A 17,605-nucleotide genomic window follows, 5' to 3' on the forward strand; every position below is an offset into this window, starting at 1 on the left:
TTTCCTATTACACTTGTGTTGGGAAAACTATCAATTGGAAGTGTGCTTACACCCACAATGTACTAAGGCTCGATGTATGTTGTTTTTTATTTCCAGCGCCTGCGATGCTAAGAACCCTTTTGAGCTAAATCGTGAATGCTTGCCTGTGAGGGATCATATTAACGACGATAAAAAAGAACCATCACCGTCTCGTCAAAAAATACCTAACCTCCCATAATCACTTGTGCTAAGATTGAAACCGATGCGGTTTTCGCCCGATTTTCGGTTTCGTTTTCAGCTTTTTGTTTGCTTTCTCATCCAAAGACCAGCGAATTATGACTGTTGGTTTCCAGATGCGAATTGTTTTTGGATTCCCAAAATTCCCCTCTTCGAATTATACGATTTACTCATTCCTTGGAGCCGTGCTCACACGAATGCATGACTGCGCTATGCTATTGTGATGTTGGTAATAAGCCGGACACTCGCGACGCAAACATTCACAATATCATGAAATGGTAAAACATTTTCTTCAAACACAAACACGGAAGGTAGTATTTATGATTCATTTTCGTCTTATTTTAAATGCTCGTTTGTGTGGGGCTTTATTTCAGCTATCGACTAAAAAATAATTTTATTTACATTATTATCTTTCCCAATTTTGTTTTTATTTTGAAATAAAGTCTCAACATTATTATTTTTATTTATTCGTCCGTCTATTTTTATCTTTTACGTGTACATTTTTTATAATTACTTTACTGTCTTACTTTACCTCATTTACAAAACAAAATATCCTTTCAAAGTTTCAGATTTCCAAGGAGGTACTCTAACTTTTAATTACTTTTTAACAAATTACTCTAATCAAACGTTTATTAATACAAATTGAAGATGTTGGTACCATTATTTAGCGTTTTACAATGTCCGATGTCAAAAACAAATGTCAAAGAAATTCGAATTATGAATAATTTTGTTTATGACATTGACGAAGTTCACTGCTTGCATGCCACGCTTTTTTGCATGTCTTTTAGTTGACTCTGTGTTTACGCAACTTATGGACTTGTTGTGTCGTCACTTTCATGCTGGTTGTACATTGGCTGTCTGTCGTTGTTGCCTGTGTCTTTATGTTCTCGAAGTGTCTCTGCTTTCTCTGCGTAGTCCGTTGTCTATATTTTATTTTTCAGGTACAACGTGAATAACTTAACCAGCATGTGGCTAAGTTATCCACAACTTTATTGTATATATATTTTGTGAATGTTAAGAAAATTGTAAAAAATTGCATCTTTCGTACACTGTTTAAATGCACAAATGTCTATAGATTTTTATCGTCCTTTGGAACGGTCTTGCACAGATAAATAAGTGTAGATAGATGCATTGTAAATGCTCAGTAGCCATAGACTCGCACAGGCTCGCTGGAGCGTTGTTCTTAATTTTCGAAGGCATAGGCTAAATTTTTGTTTTTCAATGTGTAGCAAGCAGTTGAAGAGAAGTACAGGCTTTGTGATGAGACGCTTTCGAAGTTACTGGAATGGATTGCCGTTGTGGAAGAGAGGCTCGCCAACCAAGAGGCAGTCAAGGAGGACATGGATGAACTGCGCAACCAGATTAACATCCTCAAGGTAACTGATTTATTACCATATTACTGTATATAAAAGTACCTTTTTAAGTTCTTATTCATATTTTACGTTGGTCCAATACCTTACCATAATAATTCAAAAGATGAAAATTAAAGGCCCTATGATTGCTCCTTGGGGAATACCGGTTTTATTTTAATTATGTAACATACACAGTACATGTGGAGTATGTTTTATATTTATTTAAATTATGTGCAGCTGATCAAAGACGACTTGGAGAGTCATCAACGCCAAGTATCCGCGTGTGCTGATCAAGCGAAGCAGCTCCTCGTCTCTGGCGGCGACGTCCTAGCTCCACATGAGGTTTATATTTGTTTATCTTTACATTTATTTCTTAACTTCAACTACGTTTTATTGTTTGATGTGAGGGAGAAAAAGTAAGAAAGCAGACCCTGAGCTCCGACGGAAGCATCAGGCAAGACGCAAAGATGAGAGACAGACGTTTATATCTCAGCGAAGTCATACAAAGTTTAATACCTACTTACAACAATCTTGATTTTATTATTTCTGAACTAGGAGTGATCTATTTCTAGGTGGCAAATAAAATGAACATTCTTAATGTTTCTCACCAGGTGGCAGCACTAGAGCGAGGGGTGCGCCAGCTTAAACAACGCTGCGACAAGTGCACTGAGAAGTGTGACAAGATGCTCAGACGGCTTGCAGCAGCTAGGGATGAGCTTGGCAAATTCACGTAAGTATTGTGTTAATTACATGGTTATCTCGTAGATGGCCAAATTCGACTATTTTTTGCAACAAAGTTACAAATTATATTCTTGTGCTAAATTGAAATAAATATTTACAGTAACGAACTAAGCACTTTTAACACCTGGATGGAAGGTGCTTACCGCACGCTAGAAGACAAGGAGGCCGCTCTGTCCAGACCAGACCGTCTGCCGGACCAGGGAGAGGACATCAGGGAATTCGTGTCCGACGTGATCGCGCACCAAGCGGACCTGAGATTTATCACCATGTCTGCGCAGAAATTCGTCGATGAGAGCAAGGTGGGTTATAGGTTTCTCATATGTTTCTCGGCTGAAAAATTGTGTGATTGTCAAGCTGTCCTTTTTTTGTTATATCTCTACTCTCTGGGAAATATATGATTATTTATTTCAATGCAAACCATTTAAGAATATTGTGAATAGATTTTAACTATTGCAATATAAACTAATAAACAGTAACAGCAATCATTCTAATTTTTATTTTATACAATACTTCGAATAAAACAAATAACTGTATAACGAATGGATTTTGTAAGTTTTTTTAATACGCCAACTTATGGTAAAGTTTCTCATTGCTGAGAATAGGGGCTTTCTTCTCATATCAAAAAAATAGTAATTAATAACTAAACGTAACATTTTATTTTAGGAATTCCTGAATATTCTGAACGAGTACCGCACCTCCCTCCCGTCTCGGCTCTCGCACGTCCCTCCCACGTCCGACAGTGCCGTTAGAGAAGGCGCAGCTTTGGCTAGAAGAAGACACGGAGACTTAGCTGCCAGAGCACAGAGATTGCAAGAGAGATTGAGAGGAGCTGCCTTGTTGACGAGGCAATATAACGATGCGTTAGATCGTGCTTCTAGATGGCTGTCTGATGTAAGTGGTGTTAACATAAAAAGGCTTTAGTCTGACTTGAAGAATCAGCTGCTAGAAGACGTAGTTTGATTAGAAGTTGCCTTGTCGGCTAGGCAGTATAATGATTATTGGATTATGTGCCTAGATTACTTTCTGATGTAACTTATAGATATAATTTACTTTACGTATTAAAGTTTGTATTTTAACACAACATAATTTAGTTTAGTTTTTTACTATCTGTTTTTGTTGTTTGTGTTGTGTTTTTGTTTGCTCCATCTTGGAGAAATTGCACGAATTTATTTATATAACACCTCCAAACCTTTTATTTAATAGGCATAGTTCATATATTTTCCGTGATTTATTTAACGTTTTGCATGTTTATCTCACTTTTTACAACCCTTATTTTTTTATTTACATCTTCCAACATTCCATGCTACAATTTTACAACCTATAAAAGATATACGCGCTCACTCAGGGTACAATTAAACATAGTTCTCTAATATATCATCATCTTGATACAAGATCAAACAATGTCCACAGATCGAGCCCCAAGCCCGCGCGGTGTTGTCCGAACCAGTGGGCGGGGAGCCCCGCGCGGTTGAAGCCCAGCTCTCCAAGGCCAAAACCTTGCACAATGAGATCTTATCGCAAGGACGGCTCATTGACAACGCTAAGGATGTAAGTTTCTGACATATTTTTATCATGTTTACTTTATACATTAACAAAAGTCGTAACAGATAATTATTGTGCAAGGGAGTTTAATATGAATTGACTTTGTTGTACTATATTGTATTCTTTATACTTTATGAGTTAGTCAGAGCTTAGAATTGCGAAGGGCACGTTTAGCTTTAAATGGATGCCTTTAAAAATAATCTCCAGTATATATTTCTTTTCTTTGATTGACTTTGAAATCATCAAGAGAGGAATTTCTTTCATGATGTTGACACAAGAAAATATACTTTTGCGCTCGTTGCGTCGTTGCGAATATTTTTGCTTTTAGCTTCATTTCCACTGTTTGTCAATCGAAGTTGTAACATGAGCGTCTAATTGAACGACGATATCGTTTGATTTGTTCTGAATAAAATATTTCTAACAAAAAATACTTACACCAAATATGACATCGACAATACTACATTTCACATACTCGTTTCTCACCAGGCATGCGACCAACTAGTGAAATCTCTGGAAGGTAATTTGACTCCCTCTGAAATCCGTCAACTGGAAGTGCCAGTACTAGACCTAACAGCCCGATACAAAGACCTCACCGGCGCGGTTGGTTCTAAATGCAGCGAACTGGAAGCGGCTTTGTTGCAGTGCCAAGGGCTGCAGGACGCGGCTGAGACGCAAGCACATTGGCTGGGACAAGTTGAGGATGTTTTCAAGTGAGTTTCTCGTGATTTCTCGCTTTAATATTTTTTATCTGTTGTGTTTTCAAATATGACTTTTTAAAATATTTGTGATTACATTAATTGAAATATTCATGATAATGTCATGTCCCGCCGCCGTACCAGCCCACTGGCGTCTCACGTCACATTTTATCAAATTCTTTTAATTAATAGAAAACTAAAAACAATAAATTTTTCTACTATCGAGTTACAATTATATATATATATTTTAAACCAGGAACCAACAAAAGCCAGCTTCGTTGATCCGCGAGCGGCTCGACGAGCAAGTTCGCTCGCACCGCATCGCTCACGGCGAGATCGAGGCGAGACGGCCGACTCTCGCCAAACTGGTCAGTGCGGCCAGAGACGCCGCACTCACGCCATCTAACGCTAGGATTGCGAAGAAGTTGGAGCAACGAGCTGAAGATATTTACGCTAAGTGAGTGATATTAAGCTTGTATCGTACGGTTCTAGGATACGACCACCCTGTATACTCTCGTGGGTGTCGTTAGTAACTTAGAATGAATGAATGTAAATGATTTGATTTGAATGTTCAAGTACACGAATACATGTGTACATATGTTTCTCATCCACAGATACGAGAAACTCCTCGAGAAGTCAATCAAACGCGCTCATTTCCTGGATGAAGTGTCAGTAGAGCTGTTGACGTTCAGCCAGCAAGCGTCGCAGCTGGAGGCCGCGCAGACGCAGCTGTCGGAGCTCAGCGACGCGCGGCTGCCGGCCGCCGACCTCAGGGCCAGGCTGCAGGACCTAGCTCATGCCAGGTATTACCTACTCATTATTTCATTTCAACCGAAGAACAAACTGGAAGTGTTTCATTATATGCTGAATAAGTTCGAATTTTAAAACTTATAACAGTTTCAAATGAAATCCCCGTGAAACATATGAGAATATCTCTTTTAAACCTTCTCAAATAGACAGATAAATGTGTAATTATTATGAGTTTCTTCCGGCATTTTTTCTCACCAAGAGTCGTTCCGTAATGCCAGTAGTTTGTAGCTTTTTGTGAAATGTAAAAATTTGACGTGTAAAAGTGCCCGTCGAAGTCTTAACTTCTGAATAAAATTGATTTTAACTTTACAAATTATTTATCATGTTACAGGGACAAACAAATGCCGTTGTTGGAGGAATGCCTGCGCAATGGCAAGCAACTGATCGCCAAGAAGGATGTCACCGATACACACGTCGTGCGTGACAGGATGAAGGTCAATATTAATAAGACCTTTATTATTTACTTGTGTTTACGACTGGCCACATAAATACACTTTTTCTATTATACATATACATACAGTTTTTATATTTTCTGTAATATATATATATTACTGGAACCTGGGACCTTTCTATCCACAGGCGGGCATCTTAACCATTACACCACCACCGCTTCAAAACATTTACGTGGTAAAAATTTATAAAAAGTAGTAAAGGTTCTCATTATGAAAGCTAATTCTTTTTACATGTCGATTAAAATAAATTATAATAAAAAATTATCAAGAAACTTACAATGAAAAAATAATCCTGATTTAAATTTTGCTATTAGTCGCGATCAATGTTATATATGCCGATAAAATTTCGATATTATTTCAATACATCGTTTTTAACATAGGCTCTCGAAAATCAATGGCGTGACTTCAACGCGACCCTGGAAGAGAAGGAGAAACTGTCCAGGCAGCGCGCAGACCAGCTCAACCAATATGAGACTCTCAAAGTACAGGTAAGTTTCCATAGATAAAGCCGAAATCTTTAGTGGTCATCCAAATCAAACCGGACCTTATTGCGTTCGGCACTTACGCCATTATTGCAGTTGTTTTGTATTCGAACAAAGGCCTAATAAAGACCTAAGTGCCAGCTGCCATAAGGTCCCTTTTGATTTGGACGGCAACATATTAACTTTTTATTTTTAAAATCTTTCAAATCAGCGAAAATGTTTGTAGTCACAATACGTACAATACGTAAATTCCCGCTCGATCCAGAATGTTTTTCATCTCATTAATATTTTCAAAATTAAATAAATAAAAAATCACTTTATTGCCACACTTAGTATTACAATACTTTAACATATTACATTTTTTGTTTATAATTTGATTTGTTTTTATTTTTTATATGAAAGATGTGTACATAATTCGGTAAATGTTAAAAAACAATCCATTTAAATTAGAATAATTGTATCGATTAGGTGATAGAATGGCTGCACGCTATGGAAGGGCGCGTGGGCCGCCTGCAGCCCGTGGCCGTGGACCTCGACCTCCTCAAACAGCAGCAAGATGAACTTCGTCCGCTGGCCAAAGAGTACAGGGACTTCTCTGTCACTATTGATAAGGTAAAGCTTGTGTTGTTATTTATAAAGAATATAGGTCACTCACGTGTTTATCGATGAAAATTTTTCTCATGTCAGTTTTGATCAAATTATTGTGTTATTAGTTTTGTACTCAATCTTAGGGATCTGCAGATCCCTCCGTGACCCAATGTTAATATTCGTATAGCTATTTTCTTTACAACGTCAACTTTTCAACTCTACTCATTCTATTTTTTAGGAAGTAAATTAATATAATTAATAATTAGACGTTAATTCAAGGTTAGAAAAAGGTATTTTGTGTAAAAATAGTTTTCATTAAGTATTTATCTGAAAAGTAGTAGAATAGTTAAAATTGTTTACTGTGCATGCCACAAAGAAAAATAAATTAAAAAAAAAAAGAATTTAAAAAAAGTACGCCACTTTTACTTTTGTTATCACAGGGCACGGAACATCTATTTGCTCTGTGATTATTGTAGAAAGAAAATACTTATTTTATAAAGTAACACTATTGAAATTGCAGTTATTTACAGTTAATTCTCCCTCATTAAATTCATTGCGTAGTAGTTTATATCACATGTAGAATTTTGTTTATCTCCAAGGTGAACGAAGCGGGCGCAGTGTACGAGGCGCTGTCGCGCGGCGAGCGGCCGGACAAGCGGCAGCTCTACAGCCCCACCAAGAGGCTAACACCTAGTGAGTATCGCTTTACCGTCGCATTAATCAAGGTCGTGCTCATTAAAGTAGAATGAAACACACACCACACAGATTTCCTTGACAATATTAATGAAGTGGTTTTCCTTTAGCTTTTTCATTTCACACAATAGGTGATAAATTTATCGAATAGTTTGTAGCTTTGATAAATATTTTTTAATTTAGATTATGAGTGTGAAGGTTTAATTTCTTAATGAATGGTGTGACTTTGACTAGAATCCATGTTTCTTCACGAAGTTAAACTGGAAGCGAGTAGTCAATGTAAAACTAACGTCTAAGTCAGAGTATAGAATACGAACTCACGTGGCAAACTTGGGACCTTTCGGTTCATAGGCAGGTCTTAACCATTGGACCTCAAACGGTATTGTAATATAAATACTTACATTTTTTTTATTTAATGAACTTTTTATTGTACAGTAAATTTTTTGCAACGTAACATGGTCATCTTTTTATTTTATCTTGAAATATAAGTATGTATTTGTATATTTTTCAAGTAGTTTAAGTTTAATGAAAAGTTTTTCGCTCAGATTAGTAAATTTTTGAAATGAAGTACTTAATTTGTACAAAACTGGCGGCCCGTCCAGGCTTCGCTCGGGTAAAAACATAATAAATTATACCCCTAAACCTTCCTCAGCAATCAATCTATCTCTTGGTGAAAACCGCATGAAAAACCGTGCAGTAGTTTTTGAGTTTATCGCGAACAAACAGACATATGCGGAAGAGGACTTTGTTTAAATATATATGAAACCTGTCAGGTCGTACTCTGGACGGTCGCTCGCCGTCGCCCAGCAAGGGGCACGGCCTGGTCAGTCCGGGCTCCACACACTCCACCTCCAGCGGATTCTCATCGAGACGCTCCAGCCAAGAAGGATTCCATCTTGAAGGTACGGATATCACGTCTTTATTCTTTAAGGGGACGACAGAGCCGTTTCACTGGCTTTCGTCACACTTTACGATATTTGACATTTGACAGATTGATATAAAACTAAGCGTCGGTCCACCTGTTAAGTTCACCTGGGTAGACCACGGGCACTTTTTCTTGACAGCCACCTTAGTGAACCACGATATTTTCAATTGTTTTTGTGAATAAAAGGGTAAATCTGTAATTCGTAAAATATATCTGCTAATTAACAGCTCCCCGCATAGAGATGCGGGTTGCCTATATTTGACCTCGATTAAATATCCAAATTTTATGAAAATTTGTCCTGCTATTAGATGTGAAAGCGTGACAGGCAGACAGACTTTTATATTTATAATTCTTGTATGGATATATTATTATAGATTATATTTTTTTTCCAGAACTATCGCCAGTGCAACAGCAACTCTCGGAGATCAACAACCGTTACAGTCTCCTTGGCACAAAGTTGTCGGACAGACAAGCGGAAATAGACAGCCTCAGGGAGGAGCTGAGGAAGCATATTGATGCTTTACGTGCGCTGAATACCTTCTTGGACAAGGTAGTTTTATTTTGTAGTCATTTTCATTGGTTTCTCATATCTCAATATCTGTAATGATAGTAACATATGTTACAAAGACTGATAACTATATTGTTCTTTTGTCTTGTACTTTGCTACAATAAACTGTAATTCTATTTTCGAGGTATTATTTCTACAGAATAAATATGAGTATCTTCAAAATGGTAATGCAATGTTATCATTATCCAGGTTCAAAGACAACTGCCCAAGGAATCCGTCCCTAACACGAAGGAAGAAGCCGACAAGACCATCAAACAGGCCAGAGCAGTACTCGAGGAGATGTATGAGAAACAGAGCATCCTTGATTCTACCAAGACTCAGGTAAGATTAGTTGCTTTTTATTGTTATTAATTATAGGTTAAAGTGTTATCGCGTATTAAATTAAAATTATTACTCTGATAGTCATACCCACATGAGAAATAAATATATCACACCGCAAAACGAAACAATATCTTAATGACAAGACGATAACTTATGTAATATTATGATTGCAGATTTTTTAATTGTGATTTTATATTTCAATAAAGGCAAATATCTGGCTTGTGTCAAATAGTGTGTATTATAAAGTCTTGAAAAAGAAATAAGTATAAAAAGTATTCATTTCGTTCTTCATCATATTCAGCGTGTTCCTTTTAATTGGACTAAACTTGTTTAAAATCTTTTTTAAAATTATTTATATAAACATAAAGACATACACATATACAACAATCAACTGCGATTAAATACGGTACAGGTCCGCGAAGTGCTCCGTCGCAAGCAAAGCGTGTCCGGCGCGGACCAGCTGAACCACAGCATGGAAGACGTCGCTTCTCGCTGGAAGGCGCTTCATGATGCGTTCAAGGACAAGTGAGTTACGTGTTACTTCTTCAGTCTTTAAATAAATCATGAAATATATAGGGACAAAGCTTGAGATTGAATTAGCCTCTATGCTACATGCATACATACTGCATGATACAAACTCAACGATATTACATTTTATAACATATACATATATAGATAAACATCTAAGACCCATATCTGACAAAGGTCATTTTCCATTTTGAAACGACCGGGATTGAAACCGGGACCACCTGAATACAGGACAGGTATATTAATTCTTGATGTATTCAAATTCTCGTTTATATTTAGTACGTGAAAGTTGAACGTGTTGGAATCTAGAACCATACTTCACACCTTTTTCAAAATGGTACTTAGAGTTTCTCAAATTACTTTCTAGTTTTTCACTTCACACAAAACGAGAAACGTACAATAATACAAAACCAGTATTAATTAATATATACGATTTATATAATTTTCAAAAGTCGTCTCGAACGCCTTATAAAACATATTTATAATTCTAGAATCCGCCTAATGGAAGAGATGAAGGACTTCCACGACACCCACAGCAATCTGTCTCAATGGCTTGGCGCCAAAGACCGCATGATGACCGCTCTTGGACCTATCTCGTCTGACTCCAGGATGGTCCAGACTCAAGTACAACAGGTATGTTAAGGTCGTCTTCATGTCGATAGCGAATTTAGTTTCAAAATGATCATGATTATGGAATATATATATTTTTCGAATCAATCTAGAAGGTCCAGTAAAATATTTTGACACGAGAAACTTCTATCTTGTTTTAACTCTATACAGTACGAAATATTCAGTGCTAAGGGAAACAAAGCCTTTTCAACTGATAGGCGGCAATAGCATCCCCAAGAAGGGTTGATGTCAGTCACGCGGTGGGAGTGGAGGAGTGGGAGAGTGACAAAGAGAACTAACAGTTAAACGTTTCTCATTACTTAAATTATTTATTTATATACAGTACCCACTACCCATATGTACCCATACGAGCTTATACCTTTTTATGTCATAGTGCTATTTGTCTTTACATTTTTATATATTCTCCCCGTAGGTACAAGTCCTCCGTGAAGAGTTCCGCAGTCAACAACCACAACTAACCCACTTAGAAGAAGTGGCTGCTGCGGTACTAGAGAGATTGGAGCCGAGGTCACAAGACGCCAACACACTGAGGCAGAAGGTCAAGGTACTACAAGACCGATGGAACGACCTTCTGAATAAGTGAGTACCATTTGATTGTCTCTGTTTTCTGTATTCTTATCTGTTTATCTTTTCATCCATCTGTAAAAAGCTATGTAAATACTTCTACGCATGTCGACGGCAGTTGACAACATTCGCATTAATTTTTCCTGTGTTTTGACTGCGGTTTCAAGTTCATATATAAAAATTTCGTAAAAGATTTGAACTTAGATTTCTGGCAACAAGCAAAGCCTTATGCACCTCGTACCGATACAAAAGGTGCACTGAATTTATCCTAAACACATCGACTTACAATGTTTTGATGACGCTGTTTCTGTATAATGTCGTAAATTATTGCCCGATTATGTATAGTATATTAGTACGGGTACTTACATATGTTTCTCACCACAGACTAGAGAAACGCGCAGAAAGCCTGGGAGCTGCAGCCGATACGTCGCGCGAGTTCGACGCTGGACTCGCTCGACTGCGGGACGCGTTACAAGCGATATCCGACAAGCTGGACGATGTGGGCTTGGAGAAGGAGCCTACTGAACAACTCAGGAAGATTGAGGTTAGAATTACTTATGTTTCTCACCGCATTAGACTAACCACCATTACCAACATAGCCACCATTTTTGGATCGTTAATAATCCATCAATTTCAATGCCCGATTTCCTTTTTAAATTATTAATTAGCTGTCAGATATATGTTTTTATTGTTTTCACTACAATTATAATTAGTGGACGGCATATAGACTGCCGCATGTTAAGTTGCCCTAGTTGGATCTTTATGCAACGGTGATAGGGGCGAATTTGTAATAAATTTCGTAGTTTTTTGCAATAGATGCTTTTAATAAAAATGAACCTTGGTGGCCTTTGAAACTTACCGACTCTTAAGCTCTATATACTCCGTAGGGGATTTAACGCGATATAAACCCAGATTCTAAACTAAACATGATATTTTCTCACTCAGAACCTAGAACGCCAGCTGTCAGGCCAGCGCCCTCTACTGGCCGACCTCGAAGCCGCTGGCGCGGCGCTCGCCGACGTGCTGGCCGAGCCTGCCGCCAAACAGGACATCGCTGGGAAACTAGCGGCCGTCGCGAGGCAGTATGATGTGCTGCAGAGGAAACTGGACCTTCGCAAGGCCGAGATAGAGGCTAATCTCAAGTGAGTAGTATACTCTCAGAAAAGTTGGAAGCTATAGTCAAATAAGAGCTTTGTGTTAATGATCTTATGTCACCTGATGACCACCAAACAAGACACCGCTGGAAAACAAACAAGACATCGTAATACATCGACTGCCTTCAGTTTACGAAACTTTTATATGTAATTGTTTTAATTTTAATCAATCAATTATTTAGGTATTTGTATTGTCATTCAGCGACGACACACATATCTTGTTCAACACCACAACATTTTAAACGTTTTACTTTTACCAACATACGAAGGAAAGACAGACCTAAATTATATTTTTACCTTATGGCGGCTGGCACTTAGGTCTTCGAATACAAAACAACGGCAATAATGGCGCCATAGGTCCCTTTTGATTTGGACGGCCACATATTATTTTACACGACATACAAAATCTTTCAACAGGGACGGCCGTAACTTAGAGGAGAACGTCGCCCGCACCCTCGGCTGGCTGCAATCAGAACTCGGAGCGTTACCATCGAGGCTCCAAGTGTCTGCTGATTCTGTGAAGTTGCAACAGCAGTTGGAGCGACACGAGCCTTTGTACAGAGATCTGACGCAAAGGGAACATGAGCTGATCATGTTGCTTGACAAAGGTGAGTAAATTTTACAGCAATTTACGTATCAGGCTGATTCTCACCCAATCGTACATTTCATGAAGTTTCCCGAATTTTCTTCAAAGGTTTCAAGAAAAAAAAATTGATTTCAATCGATCGATGAATTCGATTAAATTTATTTATATGCGTGTGGTCTGAGGGCCCACTTATTGAAATTCTATGAAATTATGCTTGGGATTTAGTGAACATTCCAAAAGAATTGTGAAAGTTGGAATTTCGATAGTAATTTTTTGTGAAAGTAAAAACTGTATAAACCTTGGTAACAGGTTGAAAAAGATGATTAAGTGAACTTCGATTGCATGAGAATTGGGCGCCTGATATGACTTTTACGTGGCGTGTGGCTCCGCCCTAGAGTAGGACCACTACATATCCTCTCGTGGATGTCTTACGGGAAACATGGCCTAGGCAGCTGATAGGCTCCAATAGCATTCCAAAGGAGGGTCGTCATTCACAGGCATAATTAACTAAAAGTAGTGATTTATATGTTTTATTTTTATTCATGTCATATATGCAATGAAAGTAATCATTCGTTGTTGCTAGGTCGTGAAATGGAGAAGAAACCTGCTCACCAGGGTCTGCGTAAGGACCTCGACCGCATCCAATCGCAGTGGGACAAACTCAAGCGAGAAATCGTCGACAGATACACTAGACTGCAGACCGCTATGGTAAGTGTGTCGGCGGCTTTAGTTTAATTAACTTTATTACAAAAAAATATTTGGCCTTGAAAGTGTTTTTCTACCAGTCAACCGACTGTATTATATAGATAAAGTAGCGGGAAGTGCAGAACCAAAAACAACAAAAAAAGAAAACTAAATCAACACGGACACGTTAAACTTATAACTACCACTATTTCGGGGGTTAAAAAGTAAACTCAACGAATGTCTAAACAGGGATCCCTTTTTTTCACCACAAATTTTTTAACCTAATTTAATTTGGCATAACGTGTTAGGCATATTTTTTTTTACATAACTATATTTTGACATACTTGTTTTTTGGCATACCTTTTCAATAAGCATAATTATAGTTTAGTATAATTTATTTTACCATAATTTTGATTTGTATAAAGCTATAGATAGTCTAAATAACCAGTATCCATACAGGAACACTGCCGTAAATACAGCAAGGCACAGGAGTCGTTCGTGCCGTGGCTCGGCGAAGCGGAGGAGAGGCTCGCCAAGCTGCCGCCCACTGCCTTCAACAAGAAAGACGTTGAGAAGCGGCTGAGAGAACTTCAACATATCAGGAACGATATCTGGAAGAGGTAATTAATACTCCATTGTTACAAATCAACTTGGGGCAAAAATACATTTTTTGCATGTGTGTATGTAGCTATGTTTGTAACGCGATAACTCTCGAACCGTTAGTCTTATTTTGATGAAATTTGAAGGGTATGTAGGATCTGTCATTAGAATTTTTTAAAATTCGTGGGGCATCAAAATCGTTTAAGTCGTTTTTGAAATATTCACAATTTATTGTGATCGGGAGGTCAAGTTCGCGGTGAACAACCAGTATCTCAAATTTCAGTATGTAAATAAACAACTAAATAAAAACAATTTATTGACTTTTCAACACAAAAACCAACGTTACATACAAAAACATATCTAAGTAGATATGAAATGTCGCTCAACATTTATTCTTGTCTTGTATTTCTCCAATGGCTGCCTGGAAGAAATTGCTCACAGCGTTAAGGCCGCTATTTGCGCACATAACTTTTAATATAAGTTATGTTTTTAACTGTGCCTATATATTTTTTATTATATGCCTTAAAGTGTTATTATATTACGTTTTTCAACGTATTCATTGGTATAAAACACAAAAAAGCTCTCTTCGCTTTGATTTTCTCCATCTCTGTCGTAAACAACTGTTTTGTTTCCTTCCCAGATCTGGCGAGTATGAAAACAACAAGACTCTTGGTGAAACTTTCATCTCAGCGTGTGACGTCGATCAAGAAATCGTGCGCAAACAACTAGATTCCATGAAGGAGAGATGGGACAGACTTAACAACGGTATGGTTTCTTTCTGCAGTTATAAATTTGTCCATTATATTTTTATAATTTTTCAATGGGAGACTGAAGGTACAATTTGTCTAGTCTTTAGTATAAACCAAGGATTTCAGATTAGATAGAGAGGGATTTCATAGTGTTAATTTTTTTTAATTAATTTAGTCTATTTATGTGTACCAGTTAGACAAACACGTCCCTTAGAAAGAAACTTATAGATGACAAAAGTGTGTCTTTGTTCAAATTAAAAATTAAAAAATAAAACGTGTGTGTTGGCAGAAGTGAAAACTTGAATATTAACGTTGTGTATTTTTAACGTCTTACGAATTTTCGACTATGTACTGACGTGAGTTTAACATTTTTTACCCATTACATAAAGTGCACAACGCCGCTAGTTTTAACTTTAAAAAATCGGCACAATGACTGTATAGTAAATTAACTTTTTGTCCAGGAAGAATTTTATTTTATTTATTTATATATTTATTTATTTAATAGCAAACAAAACAGATTACAATCATAAGCAAATACAAGCAAATTTAAAATTAGGTGCAGATCTAAATTGTAATCTAAAATATGTATGCCTAATGAGGTTTAAATTTATTTAGGATTGTCTAAAGCCTTAAGTTGCGAAGCGGTGATGGTGTAATGGATAAGATGCCCGCCTGTGGATCGAAAGGTCCCAGGTTCGAATCCTACTCGTGTCATATGAGTTTTTATACCAATCTGACTCGTGTATAGTTGTTTTCATTGATCACCACTTGCTTCCGGTGAAGGAAAACATCGTGAGGACACTGGTTGATTATTAACTTGTGTGTGAAATGGAGAAGGCAATGGCAAACCACTCCATTACTAATGCTAAGAAAGTTGTTGTGTGTATATAATTCCACGTAATGACCACGACCCTCAGCCATGAGGAATACGACTATGAAGAAGAAAGCGTTAAATAATACTAAATAAATTTAAACCTCATTAGGCCCAACAATACCTATAGCGATATATATTGTCAAAACGTTTCCCACCTTTCGGGCAACAGAGGTACTCCAACAAGTGGAGTTCCTGGAGAGCGCCGGGCGCAAGCTGGGCGAGTTCTTGGAGCGCGTGCGCGCGGTGGAGACGCCGCTGCAGCGCTGCGAGGACAGACTGCGCGACGCCGGCCGCGCGGCGCCCGCGCACGCGGCCGAAGCTGTGGCCAGGATCGCCGACCAGATACACGCTCTGAGGGCCCCCTTACAGGTATATACGGAAATATCCCGCGATTTCGCGAAAGCGGAACAGACATTATTTTCATATAAATTTTTCAACCCCTCTTAAACTCATAAATGTAGTCTGTTTGAACGGGGGTTTTAACTACGTGTTTTTAACAAAATCGATCCATCGTGAAAGCGAAACAGACAGACAGAGAGACAGACAAACAAAATTTTCCAAAGTATTTTTGGCTTCTGTGATTTGTTTGATGAATAAAAAATGCTTCTAGGGGGAGAAGTATTTTTTTTTATTTATATTCATTATACAGAATTGGCTCCTCTTAGATTATATATATACATATCTAAGAGCCCCATTAAAGGTGCGACGAAAATAATTTTGAAAGGTGTGAAATCTGGTTACTTCGCAAATCCTAGATTAGGATGGCATAGGCTTGAGATTCTATGGTCCACTGTCACTGAAGAAACGTTAAATAACTAAAGTGATTAACAAATTCCTGACCAAATTTTCATTCGATTATTTTCTTTAATTGATCAGCTTTGCAGTCGATAGGTTTTAATAGCTTTTATTTTCAAAATTGTAACAAAAGTTATCCTCCACAGAGCATCAACGCAGCCGCCGACGACATCGTAACTTTAGCACTAGAATGTGCCGGACCGGACACGGCGTCCCGCGCCAGACAAGTGCTGGAAGAGCAGTCCCAGGCTTTGGGAGATAGATTAGATGACCTTGAAGCTAGGGCGAGAGACGCCAAGGGGAGATTGGCTGGTGCTGCTGAAGCTATGGCGCATTTCCAGGTATGAATATCTTGCCTTTTTCTATAACAAAGTGAAGAACGAGAGACGTATGTCATCTTTTTGTAGAGAAGTGTTATAAGAATAGGGTTAAGTGTTAAGGATATCGTACACAATGAAAGAAGCTCATAACAACTTTTAATTCCATTTTGAACGACTTCCGTATTTTGATAAAAATGTAACGTAGTTTTCTCATTGAAAAAATACTTATAAAATCACTCTTGTTTCTGTGAAAACAACAAAATTTTTGCACCAAATTAATATCCAATTCAAATTATATACTTATTATTATCATTTAAGTAGGTAGTTATTTATTATATAATAATATTTTTCCAATATCATTCATTTCAATTTAAATTTTAAATTAAAAAAAAAACTAAAGTTCGTCTATTCCTTGCAGGACAAAGTCAAGAGTCTGTCCCACGATCTATCAGACTTAGAAAAGGAGCTGGACGCGATGAAGCCCCCCGGCCGCGACATAAAGACGGTGAAACAACAACTAGATGACATCGGCCGCTTCTACAAGAGGTTGGAGAAGGCTGACGATTTAGTTGGCGATACCGAACGAGCGGCTGAAACGCTGGTCGATGGTGGATATGCTTTGGATTCTGCTAAGACTAGAGACCAGGTAACTAGTAGACCTTTCTCTTTGACTAATCTGCCCGTATGTCTATATACGAGTAGGTAATACGAAAATGTATCATACATTTGATTTGAG

At 37.8% G+C, this 17,605-nt stretch overlaps 1 protein-coding gene across 45 annotated transcripts in view; it reads left to right on the forward strand.

Annotated features, from left to right (window-relative positions):
* Positions 1-17,605, forward strand: part of shot (short stop) — a 248,344-nt gene that overhangs the window by 184,014 nt on the left and 46,725 nt on the right. For all 45 annotated transcript variants that reach the window (XM_053762603.2, XM_053762607.2, XM_053762631.2 and 42 more), the window contains 28 exons: positions 1,446-1,592; positions 1,806-1,910; positions 2,180-2,298; positions 2,410-2,608; positions 2,973-3,200; positions 3,720-3,857; positions 4,338-4,561; positions 4,803-5,003; positions 5,161-5,349; positions 5,688-5,790; positions 6,189-6,296; positions 6,759-6,902; positions 7,478-7,571; positions 8,345-8,473; positions 8,889-9,046; positions 9,254-9,385; positions 9,798-9,910; positions 10,405-10,546; positions 10,956-11,122; positions 11,492-11,651; positions 12,053-12,249; positions 12,679-12,869; positions 13,431-13,555; positions 13,991-14,151; positions 14,772-14,896; positions 15,924-16,123; positions 16,696-16,890; positions 17,288-17,515. In XM_053762603.2, coding sequence (XP_053618578.1) covers positions 1,446-1,592; positions 1,806-1,910; positions 2,180-2,298; positions 2,410-2,608; positions 2,973-3,200; positions 3,720-3,857; positions 4,338-4,561; positions 4,803-5,003; positions 5,161-5,349; positions 5,688-5,790; positions 6,189-6,296; positions 6,759-6,902; positions 7,478-7,571; positions 8,345-8,473; positions 8,889-9,046; positions 9,254-9,385; positions 9,798-9,910; positions 10,405-10,546; positions 10,956-11,122; positions 11,492-11,651; positions 12,053-12,249; positions 12,679-12,869; positions 13,431-13,555; positions 13,991-14,151; positions 14,772-14,896; positions 15,924-16,123; positions 16,696-16,890; positions 17,288-17,515 — 4,422 coding nt within the window. The remainder of the gene's footprint in view (positions 1-1,445; positions 1,593-1,805; positions 1,911-2,179; positions 2,299-2,409; positions 2,609-2,972; positions 3,201-3,719; positions 3,858-4,337; positions 4,562-4,802; positions 5,004-5,160; positions 5,350-5,687; positions 5,791-6,188; positions 6,297-6,758; positions 6,903-7,477; positions 7,572-8,344; positions 8,474-8,888; positions 9,047-9,253; positions 9,386-9,797; positions 9,911-10,404; positions 10,547-10,955; positions 11,123-11,491; positions 11,652-12,052; positions 12,250-12,678; positions 12,870-13,430; positions 13,556-13,990; positions 14,152-14,771; positions 14,897-15,923; positions 16,124-16,695; positions 16,891-17,287; positions 17,516-17,605) is intronic.

Source organism: Plodia interpunctella, chromosome 22 (genome assembly GCF_027563975.2).
Source record: "Plodia interpunctella isolate USDA-ARS_2022_Savannah chromosome 22, ilPloInte3.2, whole genome shotgun sequence".
In the NCBI taxonomy this organism is placed as follows: Eukaryota; Metazoa; Arthropoda; class Insecta; order Lepidoptera; family Pyralidae; genus Plodia; species Plodia interpunctella.